Source organism: Thermobia domestica, chromosome 9 (assembly GCF_964235325.1).
Source record: "Thermobia domestica chromosome 9, izTheDome1.hap1.1, whole genome shotgun sequence".
NCBI classification, from domain to species: domain Eukaryota; kingdom Metazoa; phylum Arthropoda; class Insecta; order Zygentoma; family Lepismatidae; genus Thermobia; species Thermobia domestica.
The window spans coordinates 92,432,886-92,446,244 of record NC_137462.1 but is presented as its reverse complement, the minus strand read 5'-3'; the positions used below and the strand labels follow the sequence as shown (position 1 = coordinate 92,446,244).

The window sequence follows — 13,359 nt, the reverse complement described above, 5'->3', positions numbered from 1 at the left end:
ATATCAACAATGTAACAACGTATCAAAAACTTGATGACTTAGTTTACATATTTGTCGTGTTGTACAATCATAGGCAAGTAAACGGCAAAATTGTTCTTATCAATTATAATACCAATAATACATATAAGGTATGTTTTTATCTGCTTCAATCCTATAGGAATTCCCATTACTGCTATTGCATATACTGATACTATTTATATGAAATTGTTTATCCCAAAAGCACAGAGAACTCTCCAATTATGTACATGGTCGGACTGAGAAGGCGTCGGGGGCGGAGAGAAATTTTTTCACATGTGCGTATTCTATGTAGATTAATTGGATGATCAACCTAATACAAAAGATATCCTCGCAGACCACTTAAACGTTCAAAATGTAAGTTTCGCACTCACATAGTTTTATTCCGTTATATTAAATAAAACATCTTTAGTAAATACACTAAATACAGTTACAGTATAAAACATCATACTCACTCTGAACACCTCCTTGCGATATAGTGGACCAAACCTCTGCAAATTATTTACTTCTTCGGTAAGTTTCCCTTAATCTATACTGAGAATTAACTCATACATTTTGTTCATTGCACTTGAGGGTTGTTCGTCTTTTAAATCAGAAAACCTCCTTAGATCAAAACACGCTAAGTCTAGATAAAGGTTTTTGTGTTTCGAAAACCGGTTGGCCATACTTTGATTGATTTTGTCAAGGACAACATTGAAAACACAATCTGAAGCTTTTCTCTTTCGTAATGCCAATTCACCGCTCATTTTCTTTACCTTAGGTACTCTTCTTTTCAGAGCTCTGTTTCAATCTAAAGATCTTCAGCTGAAGAACTCTTCTACTCTGTCACTAATCTTTTCTGACACTGCTCTTACAAAAGTCTTTGCTGCCAGACTAACTTTATCAAATTTATTCCTTGCTTTATTTAAAAGATTCTGTGCAGCGGAAATCAACCTCCAAGCTTGAACATGATCAAGGGTCTTGGTATGAACGTAATCTGACAGCGGACTAGTAATTTGAAATATTAGTAAAAACATCATGGCCACTAAGATTGTTTCGTAGGGGACGAACTTCTTCAACAATGAAAGAGCATTACTGTAAACTTTTTGATTGAATTCATTGGAGTTACCAATAAAGAAGAGTGTGATCACAAGTTCAACGAAGACTGGCTCCGATATCCTCTCTGTAGAAGCTCTACCAACAATGAAAACGACCAAATATATACTTGTACGCACAGTAGCATGACTTTTATTGTTCCATTTAACCATTCCAATAGTAACAAGACGTGCACTAAGGTTCTGCTGTATATACATATTAAGGCGCTTGTAGAACTCTGAGAAATGTCTGTGTTTCCTGTAGTGATCCAAAGGATATGGAAGCTGGAAGGCATTACGCCGTATAACAAATCACAAGGTTGAAAACATGAGTATAACACCACGTGTGAATATGGATGGAAATCATCAGATACCGTATTGAATCATCAAAATTGCCAGGACATTTTATAACTTTTACGTTTGAAAAGAAATGTTTTAACTAATATTTCTGATTTACTGCTACGCATCCGGGATAACAGTACTACTAACTTAAAATGTGCAGAAACAAATATGTAAAAATATAGGAATTTGGGCCTGGAATCCAAATTAAATAGTTGAATATGATATAATCACAGATATAGAGTACTGACAGAGATAGGTTACTTTAACTCTGTGGATTCAACGTTCAGAAAAACGATCAAGTGGCACTTCACTATCTTCGACACAAAAGCCATTGCTGGTAGGTGGCGTAAACCATTCATTGAAGAGGGTGTACCGGCCCGCTGTATGTCAGTCCGGCGCTGATTATGTATGTTTTGGAAAAATGTTATCGCCTTCCTCAGTACAAGTATTACAATTCAGTAAACAAGCAATAAGATGCAATTTCACAGATCATATTAGTTTTGCTGTAAGAAGCAATATTTTTTCTAATGAAACATATACAATTAGATAATTCTGGGTAATTTGGGGGTAAGTAATTTCACAATATATATTGAATATGGATCCTATTAAATCAAGGAGCAATTTCAGCTGGTAAAAATTGTTTTAATCAACTGAATTGTGCATAGAATGGGACAACGAAATGTTAGTTTGTGAACGCTTATGACAAACCAATGCAGTACAAGTCTATTAAGTGTATCATGTTATTTTTAAGTAGAATATTAGTACTGTTTAGTGTCTCAAGTTTGTCGTTGTACAGTATATTTGAGTCAATGTGGAAAGTTTTGAGTAATTTCACAACTTCTGAGTGGTTCAGTGAAACTTCAGATATTTAAGAGTGCAACTTTTGTTACTGATCTTAGCGAGGTAGGTTTTTGTTTGATACTTCTCCATCATAACAATTGATGCCATGAGATATGATAAGGAGTTAAAAGTCAATGCTTTACGAAAACGCCGCTTACTAAGATGGAAGTGCCCATTGAAAATTGCGGGAAGTGTTAAATTGTAGACACATATCAAGGGTAGTCAATAAATATTAATGGAAGCCAATTTGCAACAACCACTCGCAGACCGAAGAATCAATTTATGACCAGACTTCCTGACTACTATTTATTGCACAGTAGAACTGGGAAACGCTGAGCATTGAGAAGTTGAAATAATTTGTCCTTCTACTTATAGTTTATGCTATTTCTGAATATCATTTGTACTTCTGAGCTTTCGATTCTTCCCTAGTCCTGGTCCCTAGAGGACAATACGAGAAAGAAAAATATAATTTCGAAAAACAAAAGGAACAGACTTACCAAGTTAGAGCAGTGCAGGAGGCGCTTTGTCAAAACCGAAAATCACGCGTCAAATGATGAGAACGCGAGTTGCAATATGGTGGGGTTAGTTTGTTCATTTTTTTGTTCATTAGTGGAAGATTAGAAATTTGTATTGGTGTTTCTAGTGTTATGCCAATGTTTGCAAATTTTTTAATTACTCCTTTTCATTCTTCACTTAAGGATACCCTGTCTAACTATTATTATTATTTAAATAAACAAATAAATAAATAAAAAGTCTATTTCATTTCTAGTCCTGTAGCACGCATCAACTCATTTAGTTGAATTATAAGCTGGGCGGTTTCGATCCGAAATTACTGATTTTGCAGCATCCTTTTTAAATAGATTTTGGCTGAGGATTAGCAGGTAAGTTTGCGATGATACTGTATCATGCGTACATTACTACATAATGGATATTTTACTCCGATCTTCTGTACTAAATTACTTTTTAAAACACACATACATACATCAGTGAAAATTTGCGACGCGGAACTGATAAAATAAACTTACAAGCACACTGTATAGATAAAACTTACCTGTTTTCATTAGCTTCTCAAATTCACTGGGGAGGTTTTCTTCAAGCCACTTTTTACATTTCTCGTATTCTGGATAATACTCACAATACTGGAAGGAAACAATTTATTATTAACCACACAACTCAAAATATAAATTCATAAATTTATGAATATATAAATTCATATTATTTAGAAATATCCAACTGTATTCAAATAAAATTAACAGTTTTCAACACTCAAAATCAAGTAGCTGAGAGAAACTAAATGACCAATGTTCATTTGAGCATTAGCATTAATTTTTACTAGTTTTCTGTCCACTGTTTAATTTACTGATATATTACGCAAAATGCTGCTGTACCTATTTCCATAGTTTTTGGATAGAAAAGGTATGTTTTTATACGAGTACGAGGTTAAGTATCTAGTAAAAGAAAGAAAAAAATCTAAGAAACCAAGAACTGAATCAAAAATATCCAACAAATGCCCTACTGTACAGGTGTGGCGATAATTAATTAGCAGCAATGCTGACAAATGATATACGGTTATACAGAATGTAAAATGGAAGTTACTAAACGAAAACTTGATTAATATTACTTCTTCCTTTTAAATTCAAGATGTGAATGAAGCTTTTAACATTAAAGTTGTTACTATAGCTTTTATTTCTTGCACTTTTTTTTAAATGTTTCCATTCATGTACAACTATTACTAAATATATACAGCATAGTTGGAACTAAGAAATCGGAAAGCGAAACTGGAAAAGAAGTATGAGTTTATTAACTACAACAAACGAACATTTACTACGTCAATATGAGAAAACAAATAACTTTTATTCCAGAGAACTAATCCTTAATAGAATTTTCATAAAATTCTCGACAAAAGTTACTATATATAAAAAGAAAATGAAAATAGTAAACAAAAAAATCTCCAACTTCAGTTCATTTGATGCCACAAAAAACTAAAGTACACACAGAAACTGAAAATTCAATGGATAACTCGGAGATGTCTTTCAGCCTAAACAGCTTGTTCATTCTACCATTGTTAAACCACGCACAAGAATTGTAACCATTATTCTACTTACAATTTCTGAATTAAATTTCCAAGCTTTCGACTTTCCCCTGGAGTATTGGGCACGGAAGTTAAAAACAGGAAGAAAAAGAATAGAAACATTAAGGAATAAAAAAAAGGGACGGACTTACCAAGGAAAAAAGCTGTGTTGAAAAAAAAAAAACCGCGAGTGCGTCAGCAATGCGACCTGCAGATGATGTTGAAGCAAACTAAGATATGGCAGATTCAATTTATGAACATTTCCTGTTTTTTGTTGGAAGGTTGCCAACTCATGTTCTCATGTTATTTTTACTATCATGCCAATGCTGAGAAACTTTGTAATAACCGCCTCCATTCGTCACTCAGGCACCCCTTGTCTAGATTTAATTTTCATTCTTTTAAACGAATAAATACATTTTCAAAAACCAGTCTCCCTACTTCATTTCTAACTCCGAATCAAATTTTTGAAGCTTCTACCCTGTGGTGAGTTTCTTTTAAATGTTTCGCTAAACATGACACCTGATTTTCCACTTTCGAATCTCTAATGTGTTCTTTTACACGGACTTTTAAATTTCTTTTCGTTTTGCTTATATAACTCTCTTGACAACTGCATTTTATTTCGTAAATATCCGATTTTTCATCGGGATCTGTGTAATAACTCTTAGATTGGGTGATGTTATTTTCTACAGTTTTAGGTGTTTTTAAAGCTGTACAAAACGTTCCTTGATGTTTCTGTTCTTCTTCTTCCTGTTTTTAACCTCCTTGACCAAGACTCCAGGAGAGACTCGAAAGCTTGGAATTCTAAAAATTTAGGAATTACAGAAACTTATAAGTAGAATGATAGTTACAATTCCTGGGCGTGGTTTTGCAATGTCTGAAAATGAAATAAATAAATAAAAACATCCAACTTTAGTTTGTTTTATGTTACGAATGGGGGAAAAAGTACACAGAATAATGAAATTTTAAAGGAAAACTTTAACGTTTTTCAACCTGAACATCTTGTTCGTTCTAACTTGGCACTTAATCTACAACTTCAATAAAATTCGACATCTGACGGAAGGATAATTCTTATATTAACTTATGTTACAGTTTCGGTAATGTATCTGATGCCAGCAATATGTTGCCGATAGTGTAACACAGCTTAGTAATAGAAGTATTTGTTTGGTCAGATTTTAGATTTTTACTTAAGAAATAAGTCAATTGGATAACAAAATTTTATAACCATTATTTTAATACATATATACAGTACTGCTCGAAAGTTTTCGAACACCCCGGATTTTTGTAAGCATCTACTGTGATCGTATTATTTTGGCACGAGAACTTTATTGCCCTGCATGAGAGGTGCTACTGCCTATAGCATCAAATTTGGCAACAGTTGAATCGAGGTCTGAGAGGTACTGCAGATGATATGTCAAATAATAATTATTGAAATTGAAATCAAAGTGACAATTCGATAAGATATTGCATAGTATAAACAAAAGTGAAGCAGGATATTCGTTTTGTTTGGAAAATGTAGACACAGAGGGTCAATGTAGTGACAAAAATTTGAAAGAGAAAGTAGCTTTCCAAATTTTGCAGTTCTTTATAGCTTGTTGATATGCTGTTTAAAACGTCAAAAATACAATACATTCAAAAGTACTTACAATGGTTTTGTATGCTCCATTGTTGTTTGTTGAAACAGTAACGACGAGCATTACATATACGCTTGCATTGAATGACAAATAAGCAGAGAAGCATGTATATTGACGGAGGGAGAGGGTCAAAGTTGGTGGGAGAAGAGCTATGCTGATATTAAAATACATCAAATAAACTGTTGAATCGTGAAAATAGTGAAACATAGACAACGCAAACGGTGGTAGTTTCACATATTGACAAAAGAAGAATGGACAGAGTAGATCACGAACCTCCGCAGCCATCTTGAAATCCGCCATTTTGAAATATGTGATATGTTTTGAAATGGAAAGGTAGTCATGTGATACATCAATTAGGGCCAGCATGTTCTCAAAAAGTCAATTATGAACTTTATTGATCATTATCTGCACTTATTTGGAAGATTTAAGATCATCTTTATAGTTATTTACGAAAATCTAGGAGACTGATACTCGTATATTGAAAGTTAGGATTATCACGAAAACACATGTCAGTTAAACAATGTACAAGCCAAGAAAACTAACAGTGAAATTTGATATCCAAGTTGTATATTATTACATTATTGTTTATGACATTACTTTCAATTTGCTTCATATAGTGCCGAAGAGAACTGTTCCAGTCTGGAAGAACCGCTTCAGCTCTTTTTTTTATTGCTTTCTTGTCGTGCTTCTTCGGCATTATATGAGTCAAATTGAAAGTAATGTTATGAATAATAATGTAATAATATACAACTTGGATATCAAATTTCACTGTTAGTTTTCTTGGCTTGTATATTGTTTAACTGACATGTGTTTTCGTGATAATCCTAACTTTCAATATACGAGTATCAGTCTCCTAGATTTTCGTAAATAACTATAAAGATGAACTTAAATCTTCCAAATAAGTGCAGACAATGATCAATAAAGTTCATAATTGACTTTTTGAGAACATGCTGGCCCTAATTGATGTATCACATGACTACCTTTCCATTTCAAAAAATATCATATTTCAAAATGGCGGATTTCAAGATGGCCGCGGAGGTTCGTGATCTACTCTGTCCATTCTTCTTTTGTCAATATGTGAAACTACCGCCGTTTGCATTGTCTATCTTTCACTATTTTTACGATTCAACAGTTTATTTGAAATATTTCAATAACATAGCATAGCCTTTCTCCCACCAACTTTGAGCCCTTCCCCTCCGTTTCTTATGGCGCTCAGCCGCTATAACTTTGCATATATACATATTTTCACACCCTCTATCAGATGCACTATGTCTCATCCCGCAACTCGATTCATCCATTTGGACCCTTTACTTGTAAGACGATAGATGTTGACAATAGTACTAAATCGTTCTAACTGGTTTATGGATTATACAGCAATACTAATGGTTCCAAGTTAACCTACGACGTTGCCACGCTAACTTCGTTATTCTAAACATAGCCTAAGATGTTATCTGGTTTCGTATATATTTATATTGATTTTTTTTCCAAGTGCTGAATCCGTAATATCGTCAAGAAACGGAGATTTGGGATTACTCAATCCACGAGGTGAAACTTCATTTTATGGGAATGCTACCTTTCTTTCGCCATTTCGATGAAAAACAAAGAGGGCAAAGCAAAATATTATTTCTGGGTAAATATAAAATAACTATGTAAATGTGTCATTTGTAAATAAGATACCAGAGCTTTAAACAACACGACAGAAAAGGAGGGTACACTACAGAAGTTATCTGTTGTTACTAGTTATCTAATTTCCATAAAGAAACCTGAGGTTTTGCATTTCCAAAGACTTATTTTCATTTGTTATATTCACGTTGTTTCTTTGTCGTGAATTGTACTATCAGTCTCAAGTAGTATAGTCTTTATTTGATAGTGGATTGGTATGTGTTACTGTGAATCAAAGAGGAAAATAAAGGAAAACGTCTCATTTCCAAGGGAAGAATTACAACTACTATATGTAAGATCAAAAGAGAACTTTTTTCTCACGAAGAAAAGACCATGTTACGCTGTTTTTGCCGCAAAAATAGCTCACATCAGTAATAAATTATGATTATAAATGCATCGTAATTTGCGATGCGATTTTTCGTTTGTACCGCAATTCTGTGATTTTCTGTACCAAATAGTGATGCGATACCGCTTAAAGAAGAAAAACTGATATATAATATGTTACTTACTTCTATTGGAAGACTACAGTTTCCACAATAGAGGACGTGTACAGGGTAAGTTGCTTCCGGTTGTGGTCCCACTGGAAAACCTGTATTTTCTTCTTTAGTTTCCGTCATTTTCACGAATGCACTGAAAAACATACAAGTTTTAAAATCAATACATCTTAGAGTAGCGGTCAAAAAATGGTTCTAAATAATAAATTCCAATAAAGCTATCAATTTTGATGTTTGAGTGAAAATTTCCTTTCTTCTTCTATAGATTTTTTGGCGTTGAAATAAAACATTTCTTATGTAATAGTTAAATATACTATCTAAAATTGAGTTTTAACAAGGACTCCCATATGGGCAGAATCAGTTGGATTTCCGGAACTCGGAGAGCATACGTGAATAATAATAATAATAGAAATATCTGAACTTTTTTTTTGTTGTTGTTTGTTTGCACATGATGTAGTCGCTGCTCACCTTATTTAACTTTCTCACCTAATGATCCTAACAAATCTCGTAATTTCTCCACCACTGGCTATGCAATGAAGTCATAATCTTCTCCGACTCGCCCATCTCTAATAGGAACAATGACAGTCTAAAATAATAGCTATAGTATGGAAATAATAGCTATAATATGTCATTCTATTTGCTGCATGAATAACTGTATTGTTGTGAGAAACATGTACAAACTGATGTTCAGGAACGAATATGTCTAACGAAACGAAACGATCTAGACTGCTAACCGAAAAGCATTCAAAAGTTATAATACTTTTTTTTTAAAGCTTCATATTGATGTCTCCTTTGAACATATTTTCGGTTAATAAATAAAGAAAAGAAAAGAAAATGTGTAATAATAATAATAATGATAATAATAATAAATAAATAAATAAAATTTTTCAGTAATGATTCACTAACGAATTTATGATGCTCGCTTTCCTTTAGAACATGAGTTGCTCAAACATACTACTGATTGGTTTCTACACAGCCCACCGGGCTAGAGAAAACGTGCATCTAACAATCAGGAAAAAGTTTGTGCACTCATATGTTCCTGGAAGAATTGAACTTAAATTTTAGCCAAGAAACTTTCCAGGACATTTTCCATAACAACCCACATTCCAAGATTAGGGCTTGTAGTCTATTATCTGCAATCCTCCGTGGAGAAGGTTGCGAATAGCTAAGATATTCGCCTCTCAGTTGAAACGGAACTGATGATCAGCGAAAACTAAAAGGTATAAAAAAGCCCTAATGGAAAAAAAAAAAAAACCCTCGACAACGTAATTTTTGGTAAAGGTTGTACAACGAAAGAAAGGAAGAAAGAAATAATAATAATTTAAAAAAGCTAAATTATATCTACATTTAGAATTGGAAAATTGTTCGGCTATACCTTCCTTGGTCACAGTAAGGAAGAAAACTATCTTAAATCTTGTAGTAACATTTATGGAATTGGTCTGTAAATTCATACATACCATATAATGTTCTGCTCCTTTATGCACTGTATTATCGTACACACATATTATCTTAGAGCCTCTGGATAAGACCAAATACAAAAAATTATATGTGTAAAACTAGATTCTCAATTGCTTAAAGAAATAAAATATTTAAAAATGTCAATTTATTTATTCTGAGATATTGCTGTAAGATACACAAATTTTACAATCTTTGAAAGAAAAAAAAAAATATGAGTTTTCAGAATTCGTATTCGTTAAGTAACAGTCTGAGTTTTCATTACGAACTGGCAACATACAAATATTCGACTCACAGTAAGCATTTTCAAGGAGACAAATTCGAAACACTTAATGCAACATTTTTCCATTCAGCCACATGAAAACCCTTCTACCCTTTTGATAGTCTTAACTTTACAAGTAAATTATCATTTTACAACATAAAATAATTTCGGTTTCAGTGTGATGGTTTACTTAATCATAAGACGTACACAGCAGTGTTAAAACGACCTGCAACAATGGCATTAGACAACATTATACATACCGGTAACATATATAAAAAATAAGGGCACATATATTAAAACCTGAACTCATATCCTAAACCTAACCTAATCTAACATAAGAGAATTACGTCCATACACATTAAAACTATGACCGAAAAGGGAATAAATACGAAGGTATTACGTTAACAAGGTTTAAATTAGACAGGTCCGACTTCTAATGCACAAAGTGAAATATAATACCTAAAATAATTAAATGAAGTCTAGTTTCCAAGAAATGAGTGACTGTTAACTGGGATATACGAGAAAATTTCTTCAGTTGCCAGTGATGTGTTACGGAGCCATATTACGTATCTGCACGAAAATAACACTGACGTCACAGTAAGAAGATGCTCCTAAGTCTCATGAGATGAAAAAATACCGACCCATGACAAGCTACCACGTAAATCTCGACCCAACAGAGATTTTTAACTTCCAACAAGGATAATTTTGGCGAAACAAAGGAGTTCGTCTATGAAGATAAAAATAGTTGATTTTCAGAAAATTAATTTTAGAACAAACTGACGAAAATAGAATTTTGAAATTTCTGAAGATGACTTACTGTTTCGATTTTCCCACAAAAATGAGGGAAAATGCAAGAAAACAAATATTAATAACACATATACATGTAAATGATCTAACACATCAAATCTATTATCTTAAAACTAATAAAATATAATTTCACAAGATTATCCACAAAATAATAACAATTTACACAATACCTTTGTCCATTTTGAACAAACTAACCTCTTAAGTCAAATCGTATAGAGGGTGTCCAAAAACTCGAGAATCATGATACATTAGCCAAATACATAATGCCATCGTTTGACAAGGTACAGTACATTAGTCAATCTGTGATAATTGGTAATTTGGTGCGCAACAAGTACATATACAAAAAAAGTTAAAATATACTACACTTTTTGTGTTAATGTTGTGTAAAAGTGTGTGTCAGAGGAAGATGGAAAAAATATGTTGAAGACTTACATGAGAGTAGGAATAGACCGTGTAGGATACAATGATGAAGTACAAAATTTAAGTAAGTAAGGATGATAAAGGCTTTAGTATTCTTCGGGATGAGTTTGCCAAGGCTATATCCGAGATTACGAATGGAAAGGCAATCGGGATAGATATTATACCAATCGAATTCATTAAAAATATGGGAGACAAGAGAAAGAAAGAATTTTTCCGACTATGCAATGAAATATATGAAACAGGAGAGTGGCCAAAAGACTTCCTGAAGACGATCATGATACCGATGGCTAAGAAATCGAACCCAAAGAGATGTGAGGATTATAGAACTATTAGTCTCATATCTCATGCAGCTAAAATTCTGCTCCGAATACTGAACAGCAGGTTATAAGGAAGAACAAATTAAAAAGGTTGAGGAGGAGCAGTTCGGGATCAGAAGAGGTAAGAGCACAAGAGATGCTATTGGATTATTAAGGGCGATCGGTGAAAGATTTATAGAAAAAAAGAAACAGGTGTATGTTGTATTTATTGATCTAGGAAAGGCTTTTGACCGCGTGAATTGGGAATTGTTGGGAATTCTAAAGATTGGGTTGGAATGGAAAGATCGAAGACTCACAAGAAACTTATATATGAACCAAGTGTGTTAAGATAGGGAAAGAACTGACGGAGGAGAGTGCAATTGGAAGGGGAGTTTGACAGGGATGCTGTCTCTCGCCAATACTATTTAATATCTGTCTAGAAGAGATAGTGAAAAAAAGCCTATATGATGAAGATGGCATTTCAGTAGGAGGTCGAATGATTAGATGCATAAGATTTGCAGACAATATGACGCTTGTTGCAGAATCTGAAAAGAAAATCAATAAAATATTAGAAAACCTGAGGAAGGGCTGTTAAGAATATGGGATAAAATAAATGTTAGGAAGACAAAAGCCATGGTGATTGGAACGAAGCGGTCTGTATCAAATATAAAAGTGGGAGGGGAGAAAATAGAACACGTGAATAGGTTTCGATATCTGGGTAGTATTCTTAGTAATGACATGAAGTGTGAACGTGAAATAAAAGCAAGGATAGGAATGGCGAAAGAAGCCTTTGGGAATAAGAAAAGTCTGTTTTGTGGGATCTTGAATAAAGAGTTCAGGAAGAAACTCATAAAATGCTTCGTGTGGAATAATGTACCGTATGGGGCGGAAACATGGACATTACGTAAAAGTGATGAAAAAAGACTGGAAGCCTTGGAAATGTGAGTGTGAAGAAGAATGGAAAGAATTAGTTGGATAGAGCGGAAAACGAATGTGAGGGTGTTAGAAATAGTGAGGGAGAAAAGAACACTTCTAAATATTATTGAGAAAAGGAAAAGAAACTGGTTGGGACATTGCTTAAGAAGAAACTGTATCATGAAGGTCGTCCCAGAGGGTATGGTGGCGGGAAGGAGAGGGAGGTGACGAAGGAGACTACAATTAATAGATGATACAAAAACAGAAAGATCATACGTGTAAACGAAGAGGTTAGCGGAAGACCGTGGAGCATGGAAGCTTCTCAGCTGCGGCAAGTGACCTGCCAATAAGGGCAGAATAAATATGATGATGATTTTGTGTTAAAATGTCAAATTTTTAGGGTACATTTCGATGCTTGTGAACTTTGATAGAGCACATGATAAGGATGGATTACTTGTTACAGTCTGTAGATAAAGATACATGTCCCTACAAATTATCATACTTTCCAGACTTAGGGTGGCGGTACCGCTTATGGTCACTTTTATATTATCAGTCCTGTATTAAGCTTCATGCTATTTTCAACCAATCGAAACAAAGCTTATTACAAGCAGTAGAACTTTAAGCAACAGATTAAGTCAGTAGGTATTGTGAATCTAATGAATATGGATTACATTAGATTCACATTACGTTGTTACATTTTGTGTGTTGTGATGCATAGAATTCTCCAATTTCTTGTGAAGTTTGTTAAGAGTTTTGATTTTTTCAACAAATTGTAGAAAATTCATCTGGTAGCCTAGAAAGTAGAAACTTAGTTCACTGTTAAGAAAAAAGTTATACTTCCTGCATAATGCTATCGTCACTGCCAGAACTTCAAAATACAACAAATAAATGCAACGGCTATTAGTCGGTCGGAATATTCCCTAAGTAACTTGTTATGCGGTTTCATACTTGTTTACTGTTTATGGCCACCTTTTGCAATTGTAATAGTAATTGGATTACTTATTAATAAAAATAACAAAAACAGCATTTTATTGATATTACAACACATTTTTCTGTAGGCCTAAATAGACAAATCA

At 33.6% G+C, this 13,359-nt stretch overlaps 1 protein-coding gene across 2 annotated transcripts in view; it reads right to left on the bottom strand.

Moving 5' to 3' along the window:
* DENR (density-regulated protein) overlaps window positions 1–13,359 on the bottom strand; it is a 38,193-nt gene that overhangs the window by 18,390 nt on the left and 6,444 nt on the right. For both annotated transcript variants that reach the window (XM_081771557.1, XM_081771558.1), the window contains exons 2-3: window positions 8,144–8,264; window positions 3,322–3,409 (exon numbers count right to left, since the gene is read on the bottom strand). In XM_081771557.1, coding sequence (XP_081627683.1) covers window positions 3,322–3,409; window positions 8,144–8,251 — 196 coding nt within the window. In that variant the 5' untranslated portion in view covers window positions 8,252–8,264. The remainder of the gene's footprint in view (window positions 1–3,321; window positions 3,410–8,143; window positions 8,265–13,359) is intronic.